Source organism: Lontra canadensis, unplaced genomic scaffold (assembly GCF_010015895.1).
Source record: "Lontra canadensis isolate GAN:19392208 unplaced genomic scaffold, GSC_riverotter_1.0 scaffold14, whole genome shotgun sequence".
Taxonomy (NCBI): Eukaryota; Metazoa; Chordata; class Mammalia; order Carnivora; family Mustelidae; genus Lontra; species Lontra canadensis.
In genome coordinates this window covers 21,634,770-21,661,408 of record NW_022631008.1, presented here as the reverse complement: position 1 = coordinate 21,661,408, position 26,639 = coordinate 21,634,770, and the positions used below count along the sequence as shown (strand labels likewise).

Genomic DNA, 26,639 nt, shown 5'->3' with positions numbered 1-26,639 from the left:
AAAAGGCTTATATTTCTTTAGTCTTTTGAGTACAAATATAGGTTATCAATCTAAAAAGTGATATAAATATTTTAAAGTGTCAGTTCTTCAAAAACTAGTTATGATTGACAGCTTTACTGTCTGTAAAATCTGAAGTAAAACTAATGACTTATGCTAAATGATTTTTTTCTTACATGGAAATTTTTTTTACAGACATTTAATAACTGCTTTGTAAGCATTGTGACACTAGTAGATTCTTTAATAACCTAAAGTAGGTATGATAGGCTGCTTCACTGTTTTTTAAAGAATTAGTGTCGGAAAGAGTTTTTAGCTGTGTGTGTGTTCGTGTATGTGAGAGAGAGTGTTTATTATTTTTCCTTCCTTTTTTTTCCCCCATTGTGCCACCTCCTGGAAGGAGTCAGTTATACATCTTCTTGTAGTTCAGATTTGGCTTTTCACATACTACTTCTTCAACAGTAGTTTGGAGTGATAATTTACTGTCTTTGCACAATTTGAGTTTAATCATTGAGCTACTGTTTTGTCATTGTTGTGAGCTTTATTGCTTAAACATTCTCATTATAATGCAGTTGTTCTTAATGTATTCTGGTGTGGCCAGTGCTGTTAGTTACTGAATCTAGGCTTGATTTGATTTTCTGCTTATTATTTCTGCTTACCTGTAATGATGAATAGAAAATCAATTGAGGTGTAGATAGTCACTATTATCCAAATCGCATGTGGATTATATTCACTATTGTCTCATTTTTTTTTGTTGTTAAATTTTAAGTCAGCCATGTGTTTGCTAATGATATAAGAAAATAAGTAATGTGTTAATTCATAGCCTCTGTATAGGAATTAAATGCTTGATTTAAAATGTTAGTTTTCTATCTATCCCATCAGTATAGGTATAACAGAGTAGAAAAGGGTGTCACTGGTTTTCTTTGAACTTTTCTTTAATGAAATCTAAACTCTGTTTTGATTGTCATATACCAGTGAAGTATATAATAAAAAAGTTCTTTTTTTCTATTTTATTTCATTTGTTAGTGTCTTCTTTTTTCTTAAGTTATTGTTTTCTGCATCATTGATAACTGCTTTGCCTCTGACCACTTTTTCTCTTAAATTTTGACCTTTCACTTTGTAAAATGTTTTTATTACAAAACTCACCTATTTTTTTTTTAAACATTAGGTGGTACTATTAAAAACTTATAGTCTCTTTCATATAATTTTATGAATTAAATGTAGACTGAAGGATGAGAAAATGATGTCTTCCAACTTACAAGGATAAAAAATAGAAACTATATTGTCATCTATTTATATAAAGTCTTCTGTTCATTGTGGGGTGATTTACAGTTGTAAAGATCATAACCATTTCCTGAGTTCCTGCAGTGCTAGACTGGAAATACCATTTTAATTTTTACCACATTTTTGTCTAAGGTAACAATTGATCTTTACTTTCCATTTCATTAACTAGGTATCCTAACATGTCACTTTATTGTTAGGATTAACTAGTGGGTTTTCCATTAAGAATGAGTGGGTTTATAGGCCATGTGGTTTTAGGAGGTGAAATTGTTTAACATCCTATTATTAGTTTTCTGATTTATCTTAGAAATCCTTTAAGTTAATCTTAACACTTAGCTACTTTTTTTCAGTGTGAAGGGATTTTTATTTAGTGCCTTGGAAACTTTGGGGTATCTGAATGAGAAGGTAGTTATGAATATTGAAGCAGTGTGAGCATGGGGTAGACAATTTAGGCTTCCTGAATCTTAATATGCGGGGTGTGTGTGTGTGTGTGTGTGTGTGTAGTAAGATGTGACTATTAATGCTTTGTAGAGTTATAATTGGTAAAATTTGGAAGCCAGGAAAGATTGAGAAACTTTAAATTTAAAATCTTAATCTTTTGAGTTATAACATTTGACATTATCAAATTGAGACTAGTTAGACTAACAGAAAACTTCAAGATACTATTAAAGAACTTAAGTTACTAATACTTCCCTGTCAAATTTGTATCTCACTTTGGCAGATGGATCTTAAATTTTTAAAAATTGTCCAACGAGTCTGAGATTATATGTTACGGTTTTGAAATAGATCTTAAAATGTTTTGGGACGCCTGGGTGGCTCAGTTGGTTGGACGACTGCCTTCGGCTCAGGTCATGATCCTGGAGTCCTGGGATCGAGTCCCGCATCGGGCTCCCAGCTCCACGGGGAGTCTGCTTCTCTCTCTGACCTTCTCTTCACTTGTGCTCTCTCTCACTGTCTCTCTCTCTCTCAAATAAATAAAATCTTTAAAAAAAAAAATGTTTTAAGAACTATGTGTGGTTGTCATAACATTGTTACTATGTGTAGAATATATTTCTGTAGTGAAGACCATTCAGTAATATGAAATGAAGCACTATTTCACAATGCCAAGATGCCTGCTAATGGCTTTTATAGTCATTGACTCATTTTCTATAGTCATTGTTTTCCATAGTCATTGACTTATGTTTCAGAAATAGGTGATATATATGTTGCTTTGTATTTTTTTTTTTTTTAGATTTTATTTATTTATTTGACAGACAGAGAGCACAAGTCAGCAGAGAGGCAGGCAGAGAGACGAGGAAACGGCTCCCTGCTGAGCAGAGAGCCCAATGCGAGGCTCGATCCCAGGACCCTGGGATCTTTAACCCACTGAGCCACCCAGGCGCCCCTGTTGCTTTGTATCTTATCTACAGTTTTCTATCATTATTATTTATGGAAATAGAAAGCATCATAGATAAGCTTTGCAGTGGTTTATTTTTAATTTTAAAAATTTACTTTAACCCTTTTTTTAATCTGTGGCTGCTGCCACAGTTAGAAATTAAAATTATTTTCCCAGTATTCTTTTGGTTATTGAGGCATGAACTTTCTGAACATACCTTCAAAGGGACACCTCTTTAGGTAAAAATACCTTGAGGTTGAAATATAGTTTTAATGCATGTGTGAATGAAGAAAGAAAAGATAGGAAAAAGCCCAAGATGACCGACTACTTCTTTTTTTCCCTCATTCTCTTTTTAATTTTTGCTGTGTTCCTTTACTGACAAGTCTTTCTCGAACTATCATTTTTATACAGATCTGGGTTTAAAAAATTATTTCTGGATTATTCCAAATTTGCCTTTAATTTTTACACATTTTCAGTATTTAAAGATAGGATTGCTCTTGGTTCAGGCTCAGTGCTCTCATCTGTGTGAGCAGCAGGTTATCATTTCTTGCCTTAGGCTTCATCTCTATTCAGTGTGCTGATTTTCTAGGTTTTAGCCCTTCTCATTTGGAGGCCAATTATTCCTTTTGTCTTTTGTTTCAAGAAGTTTTAAATTACCACCCGTTCTTTCTATTTTGGAAGTTCATTTTGTGATGTAAAACTGAAAGTTTCACTGACATAAGAAGTTCTTTTTCATCTTTTACAGCGTGTTTAATGTTTTGCTCATGAGAAGAATTAAGACATTTTTGGTGCACTTCAGTGTTTATGGCAGCTGGTGCTTCTTGCCCTTCCTTTACGCAGCTCAGGGATCTCCTCAATCTCCCAACTGCTGTGCCTAACCATGGAAAAGCCCTCTTTGTAGGGGGCAGAAGTGCTTATTTCAACCTCAGAGAGAGTATAATTAGTTTCTCACTCTGCTCACCTGTTACCTAGTCTGTACTAATTAAATATTTGTTGAACGAAGGAAGTAGGTTTTTGTTGGTGATAGCATGACTTTTTGCTTTATTTTGTTTTCTGCTTTTTGGTTTAATATTACAATGAAGACTTAGGGTTAATTTAACTATTTGCAAATTCAGTAAGTCAAATATTTCCAAAAAGTGGATGTTCTGGAAACCTGAAGAAGGACTGAACAGATAGCAGAGGAATTTGTTAGAAAATAATTATAAAGAATTTCCTGGAAGAATAGGTTATTTAAATATTTCCTAAACTTTCAAATGTAGTTGATGAATCTGTTTCCACTAAGTAAGATTTTAGTATTTTAATTATTATTATTATTTTTTTTGGTTGAAATATTGTAGGCATGGCTCTTTCTGAAGCACATGGTCTAATTTGTAGCATTCTGTGATCCTATAAGAAACAATAAGTAAGAGTAACTTTTACATTCATTTGTAGAAAGGCAATTTATATTCTCAATAGGAATATTTCATACCTTGTGACTCAGCTGGTGAAGCTTCTGCCTTTGGCTCAGGTTATGATTCTGGTGTTAATAGGAATATTTAAAATAGGGTAGAAATGAAGGAGCATTTAACTGCTATCCTTGGCTGTCCTCCCACCCCCTACTGATAACTGTTAATTTTTATTTGCGATTAAAAATGTTCTAGCAGGTCTTCCCCCCCCCCCAGTTTTATTGAGATATAACTGACATGTAACATTGCATAAGCTTAAGGTGTACAATGTGATAATTTGATAACATGTGTGTTTTGCAAAATGTTTGTCACAATAAGGTCAGTTAGCATATCCTTCACTGACATTATTTCCATTTTCCTTTGTTACAGTGAGGACATCAAAGCTTTACTCATAGCATCTTTCAAGTAAACAGTATAGGATTGATAATTGGTCATGGTATTGTATATTGGAGCCCTGGTAACATGTCTTTTAATAGTATTTCTCCTTGTTAAAAATTACTAATTATTAGGGATGATACATATATTTCATCTTCTTTAGTACTTAGTCATTTTGTAGCTTTTGTCATTACATAATATTTTGAAAGGGAAATTTTCATTTGCTGTTAATTTACAAAACACATTTCATTACTCTTAAGAGGCATATTTTAAATAGTATAGAAATAAGAAACAGTTTACTCTCTCCCTCCCTTTTTCTTTGCTAGTCAGGGGTACCTGGGTGGCTCAATCAGTTAAGCATCTGCCTTTGGCTCAGGTCATGATCCCAGGGTCCCCATCCAGCTCCCTGCTCCTCGGGGAGCCTGCTTCTCCTCCTCCTAGTCCTCCACCTCTGCTCGTGTGCTCTCTCTCTGTCACTCTCTCTCTCTTGCTCTCGCTCTGCTCTCTCAAAAAAAGAAAACTTAAAAAAAAAAAAAAAGATTTGCTAGTTGGTATTTGATAGTTACTAGTTATTAGAGATGGATTTTGTGTTTTATGTGCGTGAAAACTTATGCATGTATATGTGTGTGTGTGTGTATATATATATTTCTTACCATAAATTTTCAAAATCTGTGAAGTACATGTAAAGAAAAAAGCACAGTAAACTTTGTTAAAAGTTTATTTCTTTTAATAATCTCTACACCTGGGCACCTGGGTGGCTCAGTAGGTTAAAGTCTCTGCCTTCGGCTCAGGTCATGATCCCAGGGTCCTGCAATCGAGGCCCTAGTCATCGGGCTATCTGCTCAGTGGGGAGCCTGCTTCCCCCTCTCTCTCTCTCTGCCTCTCTGCCTACTTGTGATCTCTGTCTGTCAAATAAATAAAGAAAATCTTAAAAAAAAAAAACAAAAAACTCTACACCTAGTATTGGGCTCCAAACTCACAGCCCTGAGATCAAATTGCATGTACCACTGACAGCCAGGCAGGCACCCCAAAACTATGCTGTTTATTATGCTTTTTAGGAATTCTCTCTCTCTTTTTAAAAAGATTTTATTTATTTATTTGACAGACAGAGATCACAAGTAGGCAGATAGGCAGAGAGAGAGGGGGAAGCAGACTGTCCGCTGAGCAGAGAGCCCAATGTGGGGCCACATCCCAGGACCCTGGGATCACGACCTGAGCTAAAGGCAGAGGCTTTAACCCACTGAGCCACCCAGGGTCCCCTAGGAATTCTCATTTTTTAAATTGTGAAAAGATTTATAATTGAAAATTGTTAACACATGAATATAGTAAATGTTGGGGGATTGCATATGTAAAAGTAGTATATGTTTGTTTTGTTTTATGTTTTAAAGATTTTATTTATTTATTTATTTGACAGAGAGAAGAGATCACAAGTAGGCAGAGAGGCAGGCAGAGAGAGAGGGGGAAGCAGGCTCCTTGCTGAGCAGAGAGCCCCATGTGAGGCTTGATCCCAGGACCCTGAGACCATGACCTGAGCCGAAGGCAGAGGCTTAACCCACTATGCCATCCAACTGCCCCCATAAAAGTAGTATATCTTTTTAAAGCTAAATATTTGAAAAATTTTAAAAGATGAAAGATTGCTTATAAATTTTTTGTTAGATTTTAGTTTTATCATTTTTTTATTCCAAGGAATAAATACATGCAAATTAAACTTTGCTATAAACAAAGAAATTGTTATTTATGTGGCATTCTTACGTTTTTGTTATTACCTTTAGGCATTGCTATCACATTAATTTAGGAAAATAGATGTATTTAGAATAAATTTTCTTTTTTATGTTATTTGTTTGGCTGTGTGAGTTTTTTTCCCAGAATTTAAGAATAATGTTTAAAAAACACTTCTGTTTTTCTCCTAGCCTCTTGAATTGCTTTGGCACTCATTAGATGAATGGCTAGTTTTAATAGCTACAGAATTGATGAAAAACAAAAAGGACTCAACGGATATCACTTCTATTTTACTGAAACAAAAAGGCCAAGATCAAGATGGTACTTCCATTCCTCCGTTTGAACCTCCAGGACCTGGGAGCTATGAAAATCTATCCACTGGCACGGGGGAATCTAAACCAGATGCTCTTGGAGGAAAACAGGAAGCCAGTGCAGACTGTCAGGATGTTATTTCTATGACAGCTAACCGGCTAAGTGCTGTCATTCAAGCTTTTTACATGTGCTGTTCTTGTCAGATGCCTCCAGGGTAAGAAGGTTTCTGCTTATTACTTCCTTTTCTGATAGATGAAGAAAAACTATGATTTTTTTGTAATTTCAGTAACAACAAATAATAATTTGTTAATTTTATGTTCTGTTTTAATTTTGCTTTAGGATACTTACTGTACTAATCTTAAAATATTTGAGTTTTAAGCAGTATATAAGTTATTAACATGTAGAATGGTGAATGTCACTTTGTATAGGATTATTTAATTATGTATTATTTAAAATGTGTAGAGCAGAGACATTTAAAATTTCAAGGTTTTAAAAAATTCTCTGGGCATATCCTCAGTTAATGAAAAGCTATATATATATATATATTTTTTTTTTTTTTTTTCTAATCTCATGTATTGACTGGTCATGCCTCAGTTTCTCAGTTTTTCAAGGTTTTAAAAAATTCTCTGGGCATATCCTCTGTTAATGAAAAGTTATATAATGTATTCTAATCTTATGTATTGACTGGGCATGCCTCAGTTTCTTGAATTTAGTCCAAACCCAAATCTTTTTTTTTTATAGTTACCAAATTTTGCTGTCTCACCAATTTCTGTGTGTTTTCATTGTTTTTTTTAATCCCCCACAGAATGACTTCGCCTCGTTTCATTGAATTTGTCTGCAAACATGATGAAGTTTTAAAATGCTTTGTTAATAGGTAAGGTTTTCTCAGATTCATATATTGTCCTCGTAGACTTTTCTTTCTTTACTTATAGTTTTTATCTCAACAAAAATAATGTTATTTTTGTTACTATTCAAAAAATGCTACATGACAAGTAAAAGTATAGTAGGTGTGGATTAATATTTTTCTTTTGTTTCAGTATCTGTATATCTGAATTTGCATTTCACTTAGTACAACTCATTCTTCCTGTCCATTTAAACAAATTATATTTTTCTTTTAGAAATCCCAAAATTATATTTGACCACTTTCACTTTCTCCTTGAATGTCCTGAGTTGATGTCAAGATTCATGCATATCATAAAAGCACAGGTAGAGATTTCTTTTAACCTTGTTTTTATTCTGTCTAATGAAAATTAAGTCTTTTAGTTTGAATACAGTTTAGTGAAGTAATTATTATACTTGAGACCTCCTGCTGTAAGAGGAGTGAAATTACTTTGTTCTTTACTTTAGTTTGTGGAATTACATTAGTATGTTACTTTAATATAAAGAGCATTTTTTTTTTTAATTTTAAAGGAAGTATGTATTGAGTGCCCACTGTGTGCAAAGACAACAGAATACATTGACACATTTTCTGAAATGAGTTTACTGGAGCGTTGGTGCTATAAGGCTGATGGTCCTTGAGAAAAGGATTTTATCCCCAAAGCATTTAGAAAATATAATATCCTTGTTGGAGATTTATAATGCATATCAGCAGCTTGTTAAAAGGCATTGAGAAACCCTCTGCTAAAAATAGTGATTTAACTTTGTTAATCCTCAAATTTATTTGACCTGAGAGCCTTTTCCCTAGTAAGGTTCATTCTTCATATCTCATGTTTCATGAAACGTGCTAGGGGAAAGCTTGTTTTGCTACATACAATCTATGTAATTTGGGGCACATTTCCAACATCCTTGAGCCTTGGTTTCTTCATCTATAAAATAGAGATAATGACACCAATCTCACAAAACTACTGTGAAGAATAAATTTTAATTGTAACTGATGTATATGTTCAATAGATGATAGTTATTTGGAGATAGAAAGCATATGTCTTTTCTCCAAAAAGATGTTGATTCATTCTAGCAGGGGAGATAATAAGTGTACCTATAAAATAGCAGTTATATTATTACGTGATTGTTTAGGAGTTTAAGGGAGGAAGACCTTGCTCCTGCCTGCTGTAGTCAAGGAAGATTTTGAAGAGGAAATAGAGTTTATGCTGGGCATTGAAAAGCATTGCAAAATTTTGCTGGGAGTGAATGGAGAAGATGAACATTCTAGCCAAGATATGGGCCAGGGCTTATAAATGGAAAAGTGTGTAAAATTACAGTGGTTGAAGCAGAAATTTTGTGTAGGTCAGGAATGAGATATAATTCTGGAAAGGTAGGTTGGGGTCACACTGTGTTAAGCCTTGATTGCCAGATTGAAGAATTTTCTTTGTTTTTTTGACTGTCAGCAACCCCTGGTAACTTGGGAGAATGATAGGACCTTGGCAAAATTTTAGGGAATAATTTGTCAAAAGTACAGGATAGACTGGAGGCTCTGGTTTGGTTAGTAGTCATAAGATAGATACTATAGGTGTTTTTAAAATATCTTTAGGGACACTGACCCTTTCGGAAGTTAAAGAAGCTAAGAACTAATTTTTATAAAATTCTGCACACATACGTAAGTATCCTTTGGCATCTGTTAAAGAAAAATGTAAAAGAGAAGATAATAATAGTAACTTATATTTATTGAATGCTAACTTTAGGTCAGTTACCATATATATACTTTACATGGATTATTTCCATAGCAATCTTGTGAGATGGTACTCTTTAACTGAAGAGATTAAGCAACTTGTCATTTAGGTACTAAGTGGGACAACCAGAATTTAAGAGTTTGTCTGTTTTTTTTTTCTTTTAGAGATTTTATTTATTTATTTGACACAGAGACAGAGAGAGAGAGATCACAAGTAGGCAGAGAAGCAGACAGAGAGAGAGAGGGGGAAGTAGGGCCCCCGCTGAGCAGAGAGCCCGATGCAGGGCTCGATCCCAGAACCCCAGGATCATGACCCAAGCCGAAGGCAGAGGCTTTAACCCACTGAGCCACTCAGGTGCCCCTGAGTTTGTCTGTTTTTTAAATTCATTTTCTTAATCTAAATTATTTGACTCCATTCTAGGGCAAATAAGATTATATGTGAAAGAAGCTCTTAGATTTTGAAAGAGAGTTTGTTATTCTTAATATTATCTCTGCTTTTCAATTCTGTTTTCCTCTTCCATTCCTGAACAGTTAGTCAAAAGCAATTGCATTAAGCTACCCACCCTTTTTTACCCACAGAGGAGGTTTTGTTGCCTGACCCGGGTGAGGAAGTGTTCACATGCGTAGTGGTGGCATAGTGTGGAGTTTGGAGCTTCGGTATGGTAAGGGGTTGCCCTTAGAGGGGGGCCCAGCATAGAGTATGTGAGTTGGAGCAGCATATGGAGGATGTCCAGTATAGAGGATGGTGACAGTTGCTCAGAGTAGACAGCCTGAGTAGGATAGAGGACATCCATGCAGTAATGTGTCCATGTCAGTGACAGGAGATTGGTTATATACAATGTGGGGCAGTTCATCAAATAACTAAGCGTACTTCTTATGGGAGCCTGGTTTCTCACTATTGGAGGAAGGAGTTACAAAATGGAGGAGAATAGATTGACGCATGTGCTGTTGGATTGGAATTGGAGATAGCAGTGTGAACTTAAATTTTCAGGGTAAATCAATAGATAAAGCAAACCTGGTGCCCGGTTCTAAGCCCCTACACACTGTTCTCAATTAACCAGGGCTCTTTGGAGAAATGGCTAATTTCAGGGCTCTGTCAGGGAAAGTACAAATGAGCCTGGAACCTCTTATATGCAAGAAAGTTGTTCAAAGAGTGATAGGATTATGTCAGAATGACACAATCAGTTTGAATGAACTCTGCTGGCCAACGCTGAATAATTTGAACATTCAAATAAATTATGATGGCAAGATACTATAAATAAAATTGGAACTCATAAGCCTATACTGAAAAAATTAATAAATGGGAAGTTTGATGAAGAGTGGGGTATGTTTATAGTCTTAAAGTATCTACTCACAGAATACTAAGAATTACAAAGATTAAAAACTACAGTGGAAAACTTGGCAGTGATCAAAACAGACATATCAGCATGCTAGCTGATGGGATGTACTGAGGGAGAATGTGGGCATCACTTCTAAGATATTCCTGCTAAAGATGTACACCCTTAATTTAATCATGAGAAGAACATCAGACTAAGTTTAGTGGAGGGACATTCTCTTACGTACAGTTTTTAAAAGTATCAATCAAGGTCATGAAAATTAAGAACGCACTGAAGAACTGTACCAGAGTGAGAGAGACAGGACAACTAAGTACCATTCTCACACTGTGAAGAATAGTATTAGGACACGGGCAGAGCTTGACATGAGGGTCTAAGAATTAGCTGTAGTAATGTATCAGGGTTAGTTTCTTGATTTTGATGGTTGTTATCTAGTTATGTAGAATTCTCTTGATTATAAGAAATACACACTGAAGTATTTAAGGGTGACTGGACATCACGTTGGCAGCTTACTCTCATATCAAGGAAAAAATACTTAATTCTCTATTATACTTAGAAATTTTCTGTAACTTGGAAGCATTTTGCAAAAAATCAAGTAGAAAGTTTAAAACAGAAACAATTACCTGTAGTAAGGGATTGACTTCTTCTATTGGTGGCTTTCAGAGGTGGCCTGTAGCTAAAGGGAGAGTCATTTTGTATTGCTGTACAAATGCTATTAAGAGGAGCCTCTGTGATCAGTCTTGTTTTGTGAATTATTTTATGGAAATGCGGTACTCAGAAAGTTTACATGCAAAAACATGCCCTTTGGCTTTTTAGGTGTATATAAATATGTGTGGATGTTTTGATCTTACACATCTCTTACGAGCTTTTGAAGATAACATTGTGTATGGTTTAATGTTCCACTTGAATTACTTTAAAAATGCCATTTGCTTTTATTTATTGGTTCACATTTTATAGATAAAGGATATAGTTTAATATCTTAAAATGGTGAATAAGTTTTCTGTCATTTTCTGTCATGTCAAACAATTTTAACATTGTTCTGAGTGACAATAAGAAAACTTATTGAGCATTCTGTGTATTGATATTTCTGCATGTTACTTAACCTCTTGGTACTGCATTTTTCTCTTCTGTGAAGTAGGGGTGATACGAGGCCCTTTTCTCATAGTGTTTTGAGGATTACATGTGAAAATGCATGTAAAGTGCTGAAAAGAGCACCTGGCATATTTAGGTGCTTTAATAATTATTAGCTAATTAATGATTGTAATTATGATTATTATGTTCTGGATTTGCATTATTTTATTTAATTCTCGCAGTTAGCCCTTGAAATATTTCCCCTGTTTTACAGGTGGGAAAACTGAAGTTCTGCAAGGTTAAATAATTTCCCCAAATCACAAACCTAGTAGTGACAGAGCCAGGATTCCAAACCATGTTGATCAAACTTCGAAGCCCCTACTTAAATGCATTGCTTTTTTTTTTTTTTTTTAAGATTTTATTTATTTAGTTGATAGAGATGGCAAGAGAGGGAATACAAGCAGGGGGGAGTGGCAGAGGGAGAAGCAGGCTTTCTGTTGAGCAGGGTGCCCAGTGCGGAGCTCGATTCCAGGACCCTGGGATCATGACCTGAGCCGAAGGCAGATGCTTAACAACTGAGCCACCCAGGCGCCCCCAAAGGCATTACTTCTGTGTAATGTTTTTTTTTTCTTCTCTTGTACCAACGTTTTAGAAATAATCAGTGTTAAAACTGTAAGCACTTTATATTCTAGTTCGCTTATTAAAGTTTATACGCCCAGTAGTTATAACAACAGTGCTTTATTCAGAACGCAAAAGACTAGTAGAAGTATGGATAAAATTAGACACTTAACTTTTATTTTAATTTTTTTTTAAAAGTTTATTTATTCAGGTCATCTCTACACCCAACTGGGGCTCTAACTCATTGCCCCAAGATCAAGAATTGCATGCTTCTCTGACTGAGCCAGCCAGGCACTCCAATACATTTAACTTTTAAAAAGAGAACATTTACTCCTTTCTTAACTGAAAGAGAAGATACTAAAAGACATAAGTTAATCTCTCACAAGTTACCTTCAATAATAATAGTATTTTTATTAAGAACTAATAAAAAGTGATGTTTAAGCCGTTTGAAGCAAAACTAATATTTAACTCAGATAAAGAAATTTACTGGTGTCCTACAAGCTGTCTGAAAGATAACCTCTTTGTGGTCTTGGATATTGATTATATTTATTTCTTGAAATTTCTGGCTTTGTGGAATTACACCATCCTGGTCCTCTGACTTTTATAGCTATGTGTATCATTTGCTAAGCAGATTCTCAGTCCTGACCTATAATCATAAACTCTGTTCTACGTGTTGTTCCCGGTCTTTAATCTCTTGATCTTGTGTCCAACTTCAGCTTTGTTCGTGACTATATTTCCAGTGCTTCACCTGTGGCACTTTCTAATATTTATTTCCAAGCTCTTAGTAGTTGCATGCCAGGTAAGCTGAAATTCAGAATATATAAAACCTTATTCATATCTTTGGACCTCTGCCTTCTAGGAGTGTGGGGGTGGTTTTGAGGGGAGGGTTTTCTCCCTCTAAGCTGTTTCATTAAATTCTATCCCTAGATATCCTCTCTTACTTTTCATCTTTGTCAATCTGTCTTTCAGATTTCCTTTTTTTTCCTCTTCATCCTCTGACTGACTCCTTATCATCCAGTACTTAATATTTTAACTGTTGCTTACATCGTCCCGCTTTATACTGGTCCTACTCTCATTTTAATTACCCCATTTATTATGTTATCCCTCTGACCAAACACCCACAATGGTCCCTGTATCCCTCACTTGATTCTCAGGATCCATAATTATGTTCTCAGTATACTTATACAAACTTAATTCCTTCGTTCTGTGTAGGGATGAACTCTGATTATGGTGGTTACCTTCCCTGCATCTTCCACGGAGACACAGTTTTACCTCCTCTGCCTTTTTCCTTGACTCCCTTACTGTAGTATGCTCTCTTCTCTACATGCTTGAGCAAGTCTTACTGAGCTTAATGTTCTGGTTCAAACTGTGACCCCCTGAAAGCTTTGTACTCTCCTCATCTGCACAGTCTCTAAATTCTTAGTGTGCTATACTTACAGCCCAGTCTGAGCCATCAGAGTTAATGGTGAGGACCTTAGCTGCCTGGGTAGCTGATGTGATAAAAGTTGCAGGGCATGTTGTAACCCATTCACATCTAAATGGAATTATAATAGCAAAACTTAATAATTATATAGGGAGTAGTATGAAATCTGGTCTGTAGCCATTGTCCCAAACGTGAAAGTTCCAGCCATGAAAATAGGTCAGTTAAACAGTTATGTCTCATTTCAGGAGACAGTCTTGCAAGTAGATTCCCAAAGTTAGGACTGTATTTGCGAGAAATCAGGTATTTAATAAGAGGCATTTCTGTGGAAACAAAGGAAAAATAAAGGCTAATGGTCAGAATAAATTATAAACCAAATCTGAATCCTGAGGGCAGGATTTCTAGGTGGTAGGCTCAAAGCAGCTTTGTACTTTGAATTTTTCTAATGATGCTGTCAGGTGTTAGGTGAACTTGCTATTGCCCATTCAGCAACAGGCACAAAGATGGTCTGTATATGAGATGTTGTGATGATTTCTCTGAAGCTGGTTATACCAAGTTGTTCTGTCCTACATCTCATGGATTTAGGAAAATGGCACTTTTAAGTTCTCAGTGATTCCAAGTCAGAAGGGTGAGAGAAAAAATGGAAGTGTTAGTTAGGAGAGTTGTAGCCAGATACTGGAAGAAACTAATAGAATTCATGATGTGGTTCAGTTTACAGGTAAAAAACAAAACCTCAATAACAATTAAAAGCACTAAAATCTGACATCCACAAAGGTGTATTACTGAAACATAATTTGTTCTCTATATAGTCATCCTCATTTCTATCAGAGATAAGGAAAATAAGGCTGACGTGTTTGTAAAGTAAGTCCACTGTCTTTAAACTTGGCCTGCAACATGAATAGTGATTGATCATGTAGAATCTTCTAAGTCAGCTTTGCTGGAATTTTTCTTAAGGAGTTTCAGATTGAACTTTTGAAAGTTGCTTAAGGCTAGGAAGCCAAGCCAAAGACTTGATGTCAGTCTTCATCTATAATACCTATACATTTGGGTGAATTCCTCATTTTTTGTGGTTCTTAATATATTCTGATATTCCTGGGTCTGCCAGGCAGTGACCTTCCTCACTCATCTTGTAAGGCTACTGGGAATCCTATAAGGTACTAGACTGATTTTTCTCAAGGGGCTTAATTGGTTCCATAAAGTCAGCCTTGTGTTTTTGTTTGTTTGTTTTTAAGATTTTATTTATTTATTTGACAGATAGAAATCACAAGTAGGCAGAGAGGCAGGCAGAGAGAGGAGGAAGCAGACTCCCCGCGGAGCAGAGAGCCCGATGCGGGGCTCCATCCCAGGGTCCCGGGACCATGACCTGAGCTGAAGGCAGAGGCCTCAACCCACTGAGCCACCCAGGCGCCCCTCAGCCTTGTTTTTTTAAAGTTGTCTTCGCATATCTGAATCTATGCATATCTCTCTCAAATATTAATGACATTCCACTCAAAGCCTTGGTAATGTAACCAGTGTTTCCAGTTGTGTCCTGGTACATGGAGAACAGATTCACGATTGAAATTTCATAAATAACTATACTGCTGTGAAAATATAAGAATACTCACTGAGAGTTTCCAAATTCGGAGGGATCAGATGGGGGAAATAAATGATTATGTTTCATCTTCATTCAGAAAGGTATGCTTAACCAAAATGCTGTAAGTCATAGCTATCTTAATAGAAAAATTTTCCTTAAATCTGAAAAACAAAAAATTAAAGAACCAGCAATGTTTCAAACAAAACTCATAAAAAATTAAAATCATTCTCATCAGTTCATCCAGTCCTAGTGATACTTGATCTTGATCTTCTTTTAGCAGTTTTGTGAATCTAGTTTTTCCTTAAGTTCTGTCATTTCTTACTCAGTTCAGTATTTGATCTGAAAGTTATCAGAAACCTAGGCTTGTCAGAGTCCTTTCCAGGAATCTCCTTGAAGATGAAGCATTTGTGCAAAAGCATAAAAGTGAAACACTAACTGTCTCTAAATGATGAAAGACTTAAAAATGCCCATGTTTTTAATTATAACACAACTGAGAAGGAAATTTGACTATTTCTGTGACACACTTTTTTTAAAATTTAATTTTATTTTTTCAGTGTTCCAAGATTCATTGTTTATGCATCACACCCAGTGCTCCATGTTTGACACACATTTTTTTAAAAAAAGATTTTATTTATTTATTTAACAGACAGAGATCACAAGTAGGTGGAGAGGCAGGCAGAGAAAGAGGAGGAAGCAGGCTCCCCACTGAGCAGAGAGCCCGATGAGGGGCTCCATCCTAGGACCCTAGGATCATGACCCGAGCCGAAGGCAGAGGCTTTAACCCACTGAGCCACCCAGGTGCCCCTGACGTACATTTTAAGATGATAACTGGAATGATGATTGATAATATTCTGTATCAGATTTAGGAATTTGATAGAATTTTTAGAATGCTTATATTAATAGCATATATATGTTTTTTAATCTGCATTTTATTTAACATAATTAGTTATATTAATATGATCTCTGTTATATTTAGTATATAATATGTATTATATGTGTATAATATAATTATATTAGTTATAGGTTATTACATATACATTAATTACATATAATCTGATATATATCTATATCTATATATCTGAAGACATACTCTTTCCCATTTTGAAATAGCCAGTTTTACTTTAGGACAAATGTACTTCCTTTTCCGTTAACAAAAATACATCTTCATTCCTCATACATTCTCTTAGCCAAAGACACTTCCTACTTTCCTTGCATGCAGAAATGTTTCCTATGTTATTTGTAGTAGTTATAATTACATATGTTATTTAGAATTCTTAGCCCTTAGAAACCTTTTCTAACGAAAAGCAAGAAGTAAAACTTTGAAATGTTAAACCAACATTCTTTACACTGGCAGATTTATGAGTGTATTTCATAATTTCTATCAATATACATTTCTTCATAGTGCAATTTTTCAGTGTGTCACAAGACATGCTTACTACAGACCCAAATATCTTTAGTTCCTTTGTAATGAGAGGTCAAAAGTAGGTAAACTTCAACTTGTTTTGCAATTACTGTTTCAGTATTTTATCTTATTTGGAAATGGTGTAGACATTTAGTGAATTTCCTTCATTTAACTTAGCAAAATTCTAGGGCTGGAAGTTAACAAAAATTTTAGAAACTAGTTTTAAGTAGATACATCGTAACATATTTATTGCTGAAAAGTTCACCTAGAAACTCTTATCCCATTTAACATTTATCTAAATCTCTTGATCACAGCAATTATGTTTAGATGACCCATGAAAAACTTCATTAGGTAGCATCATCCCAAGTTATTTTTCTTGCTGACAGATTTTGTAATAGAGGTAACATGAATTTGTTTGATTAGTAAATGCTGGTAGAATATGTTTTTTAATCTGCATTTTATTTAACATAATTAGTTATATTAATATGATCTCTGTTATATTTAGTATATAATATGTATTATATGTGTATAATATTATTATATTAGTTATAGGTTATTACATATACATTAATTACATATAATCTGATATATATCTATATCTATATATATCTGAAGACATACTTTTTTTAATTACACCGGATTTAAACAAGCTTTTACTTCCCAAAGATTATCCCAGATCATGTGAATTTGTAAATATTTGAGTTAGTTTTGGGGGCCCCTGGGGGTACCTGGATGGCTCAGTTGGTTAAGCATTTGCCTTTGGCTCAGGTCATGATCCCAGGCCCTGCATCGGGCTTCCTGCTCAGCGGGGAGTCAGCCTCTCCTTCTGCCTACTGCTCCCCCTGCTTGTGCTTTCTCTCTCTATCAAATAAATAAATAAAATCTTAAAAAAAAAAATTTGGGTTAGTTTCAATATTTTTGAGTTTTAGGAATACTTAATTCATAAGTGCTTATTTTTAAGCCAATTAAATAGAGTTCTTTTACAAATTTTGGCAGTACCATCTGGAGTTTGAGAGAAGAAAATCACATATATAACATATCCATAGACATACATAACCATGCAGACAGACACAGAGGCCTATAACTTCAATTCCAGCATCCTTGTAATGAATCAGGTAAAATATAAAACTTAATAGTGTGAGCTGAATCCAGATTGGCAGACAGAATAAGCTAAGTTTGCCTGCTCCAGTGGCTAAAGCTTTTTACTAATATCTGTGGAGAAGACTTTTAAGATTTGTATTTATCCTTAACAAATAATCCTTAAAGAGGCTGTGGACTAGAGTTTGGGCAAAAGAGCTGCTATAGCATTTTGTATTTTAAAAGGCTTCTTTACCCCTCTTTTTTTTTTCCTTTAGTCTCAGGCAATCATGGGTAGAGTTTTAGTTACCTCTTGGGGTGTATATCTTTCAAAGACATTGAGGATTAACATCTTCAGGGGGCAGAGAAAGGATGTAAGTTTTCTCCTAGGAGTTCTGGTGCTTTTTTCATGGTTTCCGAGGTCACAATAAAATGTAGTAGTGCCACCCTATAATTAGGGGGAGTGCCTTGTAAAACTAATTCTCTAGACTCAAGACCAAATGAGGCCTCTTCAGGTTGGAAACGAAGAAGGGGTTATTTGGATCACTGTGGTCATGGAAATGATGAACCCAATGGACTGTGCGAATTTTGAGCAGGAGGATATAGGCTTCCTCTGTGAGCCTTAGCAGTGATCACTGTTGGAAGGATGGGTACAGTACTAGGCAGCATATATCCAAGTGAGGAAAGGGAGGACTCCCCATGAGTATCAGTGGCTCTGAGGGCCTTTGTCTTTGCACTTCCCTCTTCCTCCTCAGGAGAGGCCTCAATAACCTTCTCAGCTTTTCCCTTGGCAGCAGGAACACGTTGTGAGGTGTGCTTGTAGTTATGCCCCCATTCAGCAGAAAGCTTAGGGGGCTCAGAAAATGTGCTATCTCAGAAGGAATGAGCATTGTGGTCTAGATGGATCTTTAAGAAACTTATGGATTTCGCTGGAGAGAGGCAAGATGGCAGCAGAGTAGCAGACTGGTGTGATGGGTCCCAGAAGTTCAGCTAGATAGTTATCAAACCATTCCAAACACCTACAAACTCAACAGAGGACAGAAGAGAAGAGCAGGAATTCTAGGAACAGAAAATTGACCACTCTGAAAGTTAGGACGTGCGGTGAAGTGAATCTGAAGGGACGGGAAGATAGACTGCTGGGGGAGGGGCCAGCTCCCAGCAAGTGGTGGAGCAGTGGAATGCAAAATCAGAACTTTTAGAAGTCTGCTCCACTGAGGGACAGGGGTGGAACCCTCATGAATACAGTGTGGTCTCAGGTACTGTGGGGTCACAGAAAGGTTGGGGGTGTCTGAGTGTGGCAGAACTCCCAGGTTTCAGAGCAGGGAAGCCAATTACAGAGACAGAGCTGAGGAGTGAGCTTTCAGATCGGGGTTACTTAAACTGTGATCCAAGGCACAGTTGGACCACTGCTGTTCAAGCAGGGACCCCACAAGTAACAGATCCAGGGAGACTCACCTTCCTCCTCTGGGAGGAGCAGCGCAGCAGGAATCTGTGTTTGGAGACCCCAAATGGGGCTGTGCACCAGAGATAGAAACACTTGGTCACAGGCCGGGTGAGCACAAAGCACGCCTGGAGACCAGGGAGACAGGAGTGATTGACTGCTTATCTCTGAGGGCACTGATGAGTGGGGCCCCAAGCTCTTGGCTTCTCTGGGCTGGAGATTGGGAGGCCGCCATTTTCATTCCCATCCTCTAGGGCTCTATGGAAAACGTTCAGGGAACAAAAGCTCCTGAGAGCGAGCTGGAGCAGATTTCTTAGCCTGGCCCCTGGCAAGGGTGGTGCAGTTCTGCCTTGGGCAAAGACATTTGAGACTCACTGCAATAGGCCTCTCCCCAAGAAGATCCGTGAGAACACCCTGCCAAGACCAAACTCACCGATCAAGGAGAACATTGGAATTCCAGAGATAGAGGAAAGCAATGCAAAGAACTCATGGCTTTTTCCCCAGGATCCTTTAGTCTTGTGAAGTTAAATTTTTAAAAATTTTATTATTTTTCTTATTCTGTTTTTTTTTAACTTTTCCTCTTTCCTGTCTTAACGTTTTTTAACTAGTTTATCTTAACAGTACCTTTCTAAAAAAAAAAAAATCTTTTTAAGCCTTCATTGTTACAGTCATATTTTATCCTTCATTGTATTTAACCTTACTTTTTGTATACATATAGGTATTTTTTTTCCTAAGAAATTTTGGGATATAGTTTCTTCTAATAGATCAAAATATACCCTAAATCTAGCGCATGGCTTTGTTCTAGTCTCCAGCCTGAGCACATTCTCTCCTCTTTTTTTTTTCTTTTTCCAATCAATTCCTTTTTTAGAATTAAAAAAAAAATTTTCATCTTTATAGTCATATTCCATCCCTTCATTGTGTTTACCCTTATTTGTGAGTGAGTGTGTGTGTGTGTGTGTAAGTTTTTCTTTAAAATTTTGGAAGGTAGTTTCTTCTAAGAGACCAAAATACACCCAAATCAAGTGGGTGGCTCTGTTCTGTTCACCAGTCTAATATATATACACATTTTTTTTTTCTTTTTATCCCCCCCCCCAGTTTTGGGTCTCTTCTGATTTAGTTAGCGTACATTTTTTCTGAGGTCTTTGCCACCCTTTTAGTATTTTATTCTTTTGTTCATATATTCTTATCTCGATAAAATGACAAGGCGGAAAAACTCGCCACAAAAAAAAAAAAAACAGAAACAAGAGACAGTACTGACGGCTAGGGACCTAATCAATATGGACAATGGTAATATGTCAGAACTAGAGTTCAGAATGATGTTTCTCAGGGTGCTAGCTAGGCTCAAAAAAGGCGTGGAAGATAATAGAGAAACCTTTCTGGAGAAATAAAATCCCTTTCTGGAGAAATAAAGGAACTAAAATCTAACCAAGTTGAAATCAGAAAAGGTATTAATGAGGTGCAATAAATTTGGAGGCTCTTACTGCCAGGATAAATGAGGCAGAAGAGAGAATTAGTGATATAGAAGACCAAATGATGGAGAATAAAGAAGCTGAGCAAAAGAGAGAGACAAACAACTACTGGACTACGAGAGGAGAATTCGAGAGATAAGTGATACCATAAGACGAAACAATATTAGAATAATTGGGATTCCAGAAGAAGAAGAAAGAGAGGGGCAGAAGGTATATCGAAGTGAAATTTAGTGGAGAATTTTCCTAATATGGTAAAGGGAAGAAGCATCAAAATCCAGGAGGTACAGAGAAACCCCTCTCAAAATCAATAAAAATAGGTCCACACCCCGTCATCTAATAGTAAAATTTACAAGTCTTAGGGAAAGAGAAAATTCTGAAAGCAACTTGGGACAAGAGATCTGTAACATACAATGGTAGAAATACTAGATTGGCAGCCGACTTATCCACAGAGACTTGTCAGGCCAGAAAAGACTGGCATGATACGTTCAGAGCACTAAATGAGAAAAATATGCAGCCAAGAATACTTATCCAGCTAGACTATCATTGAAAATAGAAGGAGAGATAAAAAGCATCCAGGACAAACAAAAATTGAAAGAATTTGCAAACACCCAACCAGCCCTATAGGAAATATTGAAAGGAGTCCTCTAAGCAAAGAGAGCCTAGAAGTAGTACACCAGAAAGGAACAGAGACAATATACAGTAACAGTCACCTTACAGGCAATACAATGGCACTAAATTCATATCTTTCAATAGTTACCCTGAATGTAAATGGGCTAAATGCCCCAATCAAAAGACACAGGGTATCAGAATGGATAAAAACAAAACCCATCAATATGCTGTCTACAAGAAACTCATTTTAGACCCAAAGACACCTCCAGATTTAAAGTGAGGGGGTGGAAAACAATTTACCATGCTAATGGGCATCAAAAGAAAGCTGGGGTGGCTATCCTTATATCAGATAAATTAGATTTTAAGCCAAAGACTATAAGAGATGAGGAAGTGCCATCTCCTGACGGCACATGGGAGAAGAATGAGGCACAAACAAGTCAGCTGCAAGAGAATGGGAGCAGGGGGCGAGAATAGAAAAGACTGTTGCTCCGAACAACTCCTAAGTCTCATATTTATTAGAAAGTGAGTAACAACCAATGAAGAAGGTGGAGTAGATTACACAGTTACCATGAGTTTTGTAGATACATAAGAAGAAAGGCAAAGTATGTCTGGTCACATAGTACATGACCCATAGTGAGCAAGCCCAAACAAAAGGATTGTCTGACTAACTGCTTATGCTCTTTGGGAAAGGGGAGATAATGGAAAAATGAAGTAGGTGGCATTCTGCCCTAAGCGAGCCAGGCATCCCCAGCTGCTCGGCTTCAAGGATGTATATCGTCCTCGCCCCAAATGGCCTGTTGCCAGTACATGTTTTTCTTAAAGCTATATCTAAGCATGCTTGGTAAATAATCTAATTTCTCATAGTTTATATTTTAAGCAGTACGTTGTTCTGAGGGACAGTTACAAGGAAGGACACTATCATACTTAAAGGGTCTGTCCGACAAGAAGATCTAACAATTTAAATATCTATGCCTTTAACATGGGAGCAGCCAACTATATAAACCAATTAACAAAATCAAACAAACACATTGACAATAATACAATAATAGTAGGGGACTTTAACACCCCCCTCACTGAAATGGACAGATCATCCAAGCAAAAGATCAACAAGGAAATAAAGGCCTTAAAGGACACACTGGACCAGATGGACATCACAGATATATTCCGTACATTCCATCCCCAACAGAATACACATTCTTCTCTAGTGCACATGAAACATTCTCCAGAATAATCGCATTCTGGGTCACAAATCAAGTCTCAACTGGTACCAAAGATTGGGATCATTCCCTGCGTATTTTCAGATCACAATGTTCTGAAGCTAAAACTCAATTACAAGAGGAAAGTTGGAAAGAACTTAAATACATGGAGGCTAAAGAGTATCCTACTAAAGAATGAATGGGTCAACCAGGAAATTAAAGAAGAATTGAAAAAATTCATGGGAACAAATGAAAATGAAAACACAACTATTCAAAATCTTTGGGACACAGCAAAGGTGCTCCTGAGAGGAAAGTATATAGTGATCCAACCTTTCTTAAGAAACAATAAAGGTCTCAAATACACAACCTAACCTTATACCTAAAGGAGCTGGAGAAAGAACAGCAAAGAAAGCCTAAACCCAGCAGACGAGAAATCATAAAGATCAGAGCAGAAATCAATGAAATAGAAAGCAAAAGAACAGTAGAACACATCAATAAAACTAGGAACTGCTGGTTCTTTGAAAGAATTAATAAGATTGATAAACCCCTGGCCAGACTTATCAAAAAGAAAAGAGAAAGGACTGAAATTAATAAAATCATGAATGAAAGAGGGGAGATCACAACCAATACCAAAGAAATACAAACACCAGGCTCATATATAATAAGAATATATTATGAGCAACTATGCGCCAGCAAAATTGACAATCTGGAAGAAATGGATGCATTCCTAGAGAATATAAACTACCAAAACTGAACCAGGAAGAAAGAGAAAACCTGAACAGACCCATAACCAGTAAGGAAAGTGAAGTAGTCATCAAAAATCTCCCAACAAACAAGAGCCCAGATGGCTCCCCAGGGGAATTCTAACAAATATTTAAAGAAGAATTAATACCTATTCTCCTTAAACTGTTCCAAAAAATAGAAATGGAAGGAAGCCTTCCAAAATCATTTTATGAGGCTAGCATTACCTTGGTCCCAAAATCAGACAAAGATCCCACCAAAAAGGAGATTTACAGACCAATATCCTTGATGACCACAGATGCGAAAATTCTCACCCAAATACTAGCCAGTAGGACCCAACAGTACATTAAATGGATTATTCACCATGACCAAGTGGGGTTTATTCCTGGGCTACAAGGTTGGTTCAACATCCACAAATCAATCAATGTGATACAATACATTAATAAAAAGAAGAACAAGAATCATGATACTCTAAATAGATGTTGATAAAGCATTTGACAAAGTACAGCATCCTTTCTTGATGAAAACTCTTCAAAGTGTAAAGATAGAGGGTACATATCTCAATGTCATCAAAGCCATCTATGAAAAACCCACAGTGACTATCATTTTCAATGGGGAAAAACTGAGAGCTTTTCCCCTAAGGTCAGGAACACAGCAAGGATGTCCACTATCACCACCACTATTAAACATAGTACTAGAAGTCCTAGCCTCGGCAATCAGACAACAAAAAGAAATAAAAGGCATCCAAATTGGCAAAGAAGTCAAACTCTCACTCTTTGCAGGTGATACGATACTTTATATGGAAAACCCAAAAGACTCCACTCCAAAACTGCTAGAGCTCATACAGGAATTCAGTAAAGTGTCAGGATATAAAATCAATGCAGGGAAATCAGTTGCATTTCTATACAGCAACAGCAAAACAGAAAAAAGAGAAATTAAGGAGTCAGTCCCATTTACAATTGCATCCAAAACCATAAGATACCTAGGAATAAACCTAACCAAAGAGGCGTAGAATTTGTGCTCAGAAAACTATAAAGTACTCATGAAAGAAATTGAGGAAGACAAAAAGAAATGGAAAAACGTTCCATGCTAATGGATTGGAAGAATGAATATTGCGAAAATGTCTATACTACCTAAAGCAGTCTACACATTTAATGCAATCCCTATCAAAATACCATCAATTTTTTTTCAAAGCATAGAACAAATAATCCTGAAATTTATATGGAACCAGAAAAGACCCTGAATAGCCAGAGGAATGTTGAAAAAGAAAGCCAGAGTTGGTGGCATCACAATTCCAGACTTCAAGGTCTTTCACAAAGCTGTAACCATCAAGACAGTATGGTACTGGCACAAAAACAGACACATAGATCAATGGAACAGAATAGAGAGACCAGAAATAGATCATCAACTCTATGGTGAACTAAACTTTGACAAAGCAGGAAAGAATGTACAGTGGAAAACAGTCAGTCTCTTCAACAAATGGTGTTGGGAAAATTGGACAGCTACATGCAGAAGAATGAAACTGGACCATGTCCTTACACCACGCACAAACATAGACTCAAATGGAAGAAAGACCTCATTGTGAGATAGGAATCCATCAAAATCCTTGAGGAGAACACAGGCAGCAACCTCTTCGACCTCAGCCGCAGCAACTTCTTCCTAGAAACATCGCCAAAGGCAAGAGAAGCAAGGGCAAAAATGAACTATTGGGACTTCATCAAGATCAAAAGCTTTTACACAGCAAAGGAAATGGTCAACAAAACCAAAAGACAATTGACAGAATGGGAGAAGATATTTGCAAATGACATATCAGATAAAGGGCTAATAACTAAAATCTATAAAGAGCTTAACACCCAAAGAACAAATAATCCAATCAAGAAATGGGCAGATGATATGAACAGACATTTCTGCAAAGAAGACATCCAGATGGCCAACAGACACATGAAAAAGTGTTCCACATCACTTGGCATCAGGGAAATACAAATCAAAACCACAGTGAGATACTACCTCACACCAGTCAGAATGGCTAAAATTAACAAGACAGGAAGCGACAGATGTTGGAGAGGATGCGGAGAAAGGGGAACCGTCCTACGCTGTTGGTGGGAATGCAAGCTGGGCAGCCACTCTGGAAAACACCATGGAGGTTCCTCAGAAAGTTGAAAATAGAGCTACCCTATGACCCATCAATCACACTACTCGGTATTTACCCTAAAGTTACAAATGTAGTGATCTGAAGGGGCACGTGCACCTGAATGTTTATAGCAGTAATGTCCACAATAGCCAAACTGGATAGAACCTAGATATCCATCAACAGATGAATGGATAAAGAAGAATTGGTATATATATACAATGGAGGACAATGCAACCATGAAAAGAAATGAAATCTTGCTATTTGCAACGACATGGATGGAACTAGAGGGTATTATGCTGAGCGAAATAAGTCAATCAGAGAAAGACAATTATCATATGATCTCCCTGAGATGAGGAATTTGAGAGTTAGAGTAGGGGGTTTGGGGTGTAGGGAAGGAAAAAATGAAACAAGATGGGATCAGGAGGGAGACAAACCATAAGAGACCCTTAATCTCATGAAACAAACTGAGGGTTGCTGAGGGGTAGGGGAGTTAGGGATAGGGTGGCTGGGTTATGAACATTGGGGGAAGGTATGTGATATGATGAGTGCTGTGAAGTATGTAAGCCTGACGATTCATAGACCTGTACCCCTGGGGCAAATAATACATTATATGTTAAAAAATAATTTAAAAAATAAGTAATAAATAAATAACACAGCTATTAAAAAAAAAAGGAAGTTATGGATTGTAGGGTCTTCAGAGGTAGCAGCCAGTTGATGGATTTTAGCCACTATGAGTAACAGTTAAGAGCCAGTTCTAAACAAGAAAACCTGCAATAACCTATTAGTTCCCCTCTCTCCTTCCTGCTGCATAAAATACTTAAGGAACATTTGAATTTCAGTTAAGGTATGACTTTTAATCTCAATTTCTTCTTCTTGTTTTTATCCTGTTACCTTAATCTTACTGGAAAATTGTTGTTACCAACCCTCTTTGTAGGCTGCTTTCCTTTTCAGGGTGTCACAGGAAACCTCTCCTGGATTGGAGTCTGCCTTCAGACTGATATGCACAGGGTCTTTGGGAAAAGTCCCTAGGCCTCTGGAGCATAAACCAGAGCCTTGGCATTTTGGTATGCGTAATTGAGTAACACCTAGGAAGCATCCATGGGGTTTTACCAAGGAGCTGGTGTGCCTTGTCAGGTCCTTGTTCAGGACATTTATATTTGTCCATTAATTTTTTAAGCAATACCACACCAGGGATTGGACCCATAGTATCCTGTTGGGTCAGGGGACAAGTAGCAATGGTAGTAAGTAAAGTGGCAACACAGAGACTATAGGCCTTTGTGTGGGTTCCCTCTGTGTGGGTTCCCTCTTGTTGCTGGCTTCCAGTTATAGGGCTTTTTTTTCTTCTCGGTTAGGACACGTAATTTGGGCACAAGCCACTTGACTCAGTGGTTACAAGTGGAAATTTCCAGTCCTCCTTACCTAACAGAATCATTTCCATCTACCTTTGGCCC

At 36.7% G+C, this 26,639-nt stretch overlaps 1 protein-coding gene across 8 annotated transcripts in view; it reads left to right on the top strand.

Moving 5' to 3' along the window:
• The window catches only part of HACE1 (HECT domain and ankyrin repeat containing E3 ubiquitin protein ligase 1), a 116,516-nt gene that overhangs the window by 54,463 nt on the left and 35,414 nt on the right, over nucleotides 1-26,639 (top strand). For all 8 annotated transcript variants that reach the window (XR_004382750.1, XM_032858218.1, XM_032858216.1 and 5 more), the window contains 3 exons: nucleotides 6,381-6,715; nucleotides 7,307-7,375; nucleotides 7,620-7,707. Coding sequence is in view for 7 of the 8 variants with exons in the window: in XM_032858218.1 (XP_032714109.1) it covers nucleotides 6,381-6,715; nucleotides 7,307-7,375; nucleotides 7,620-7,707 (492 nt within the window). In the remaining variant the exon portion in view is untranslated. The remainder of the gene's footprint in view (nucleotides 1-6,380; nucleotides 6,716-7,306; nucleotides 7,376-7,619; nucleotides 7,708-26,639) is intronic.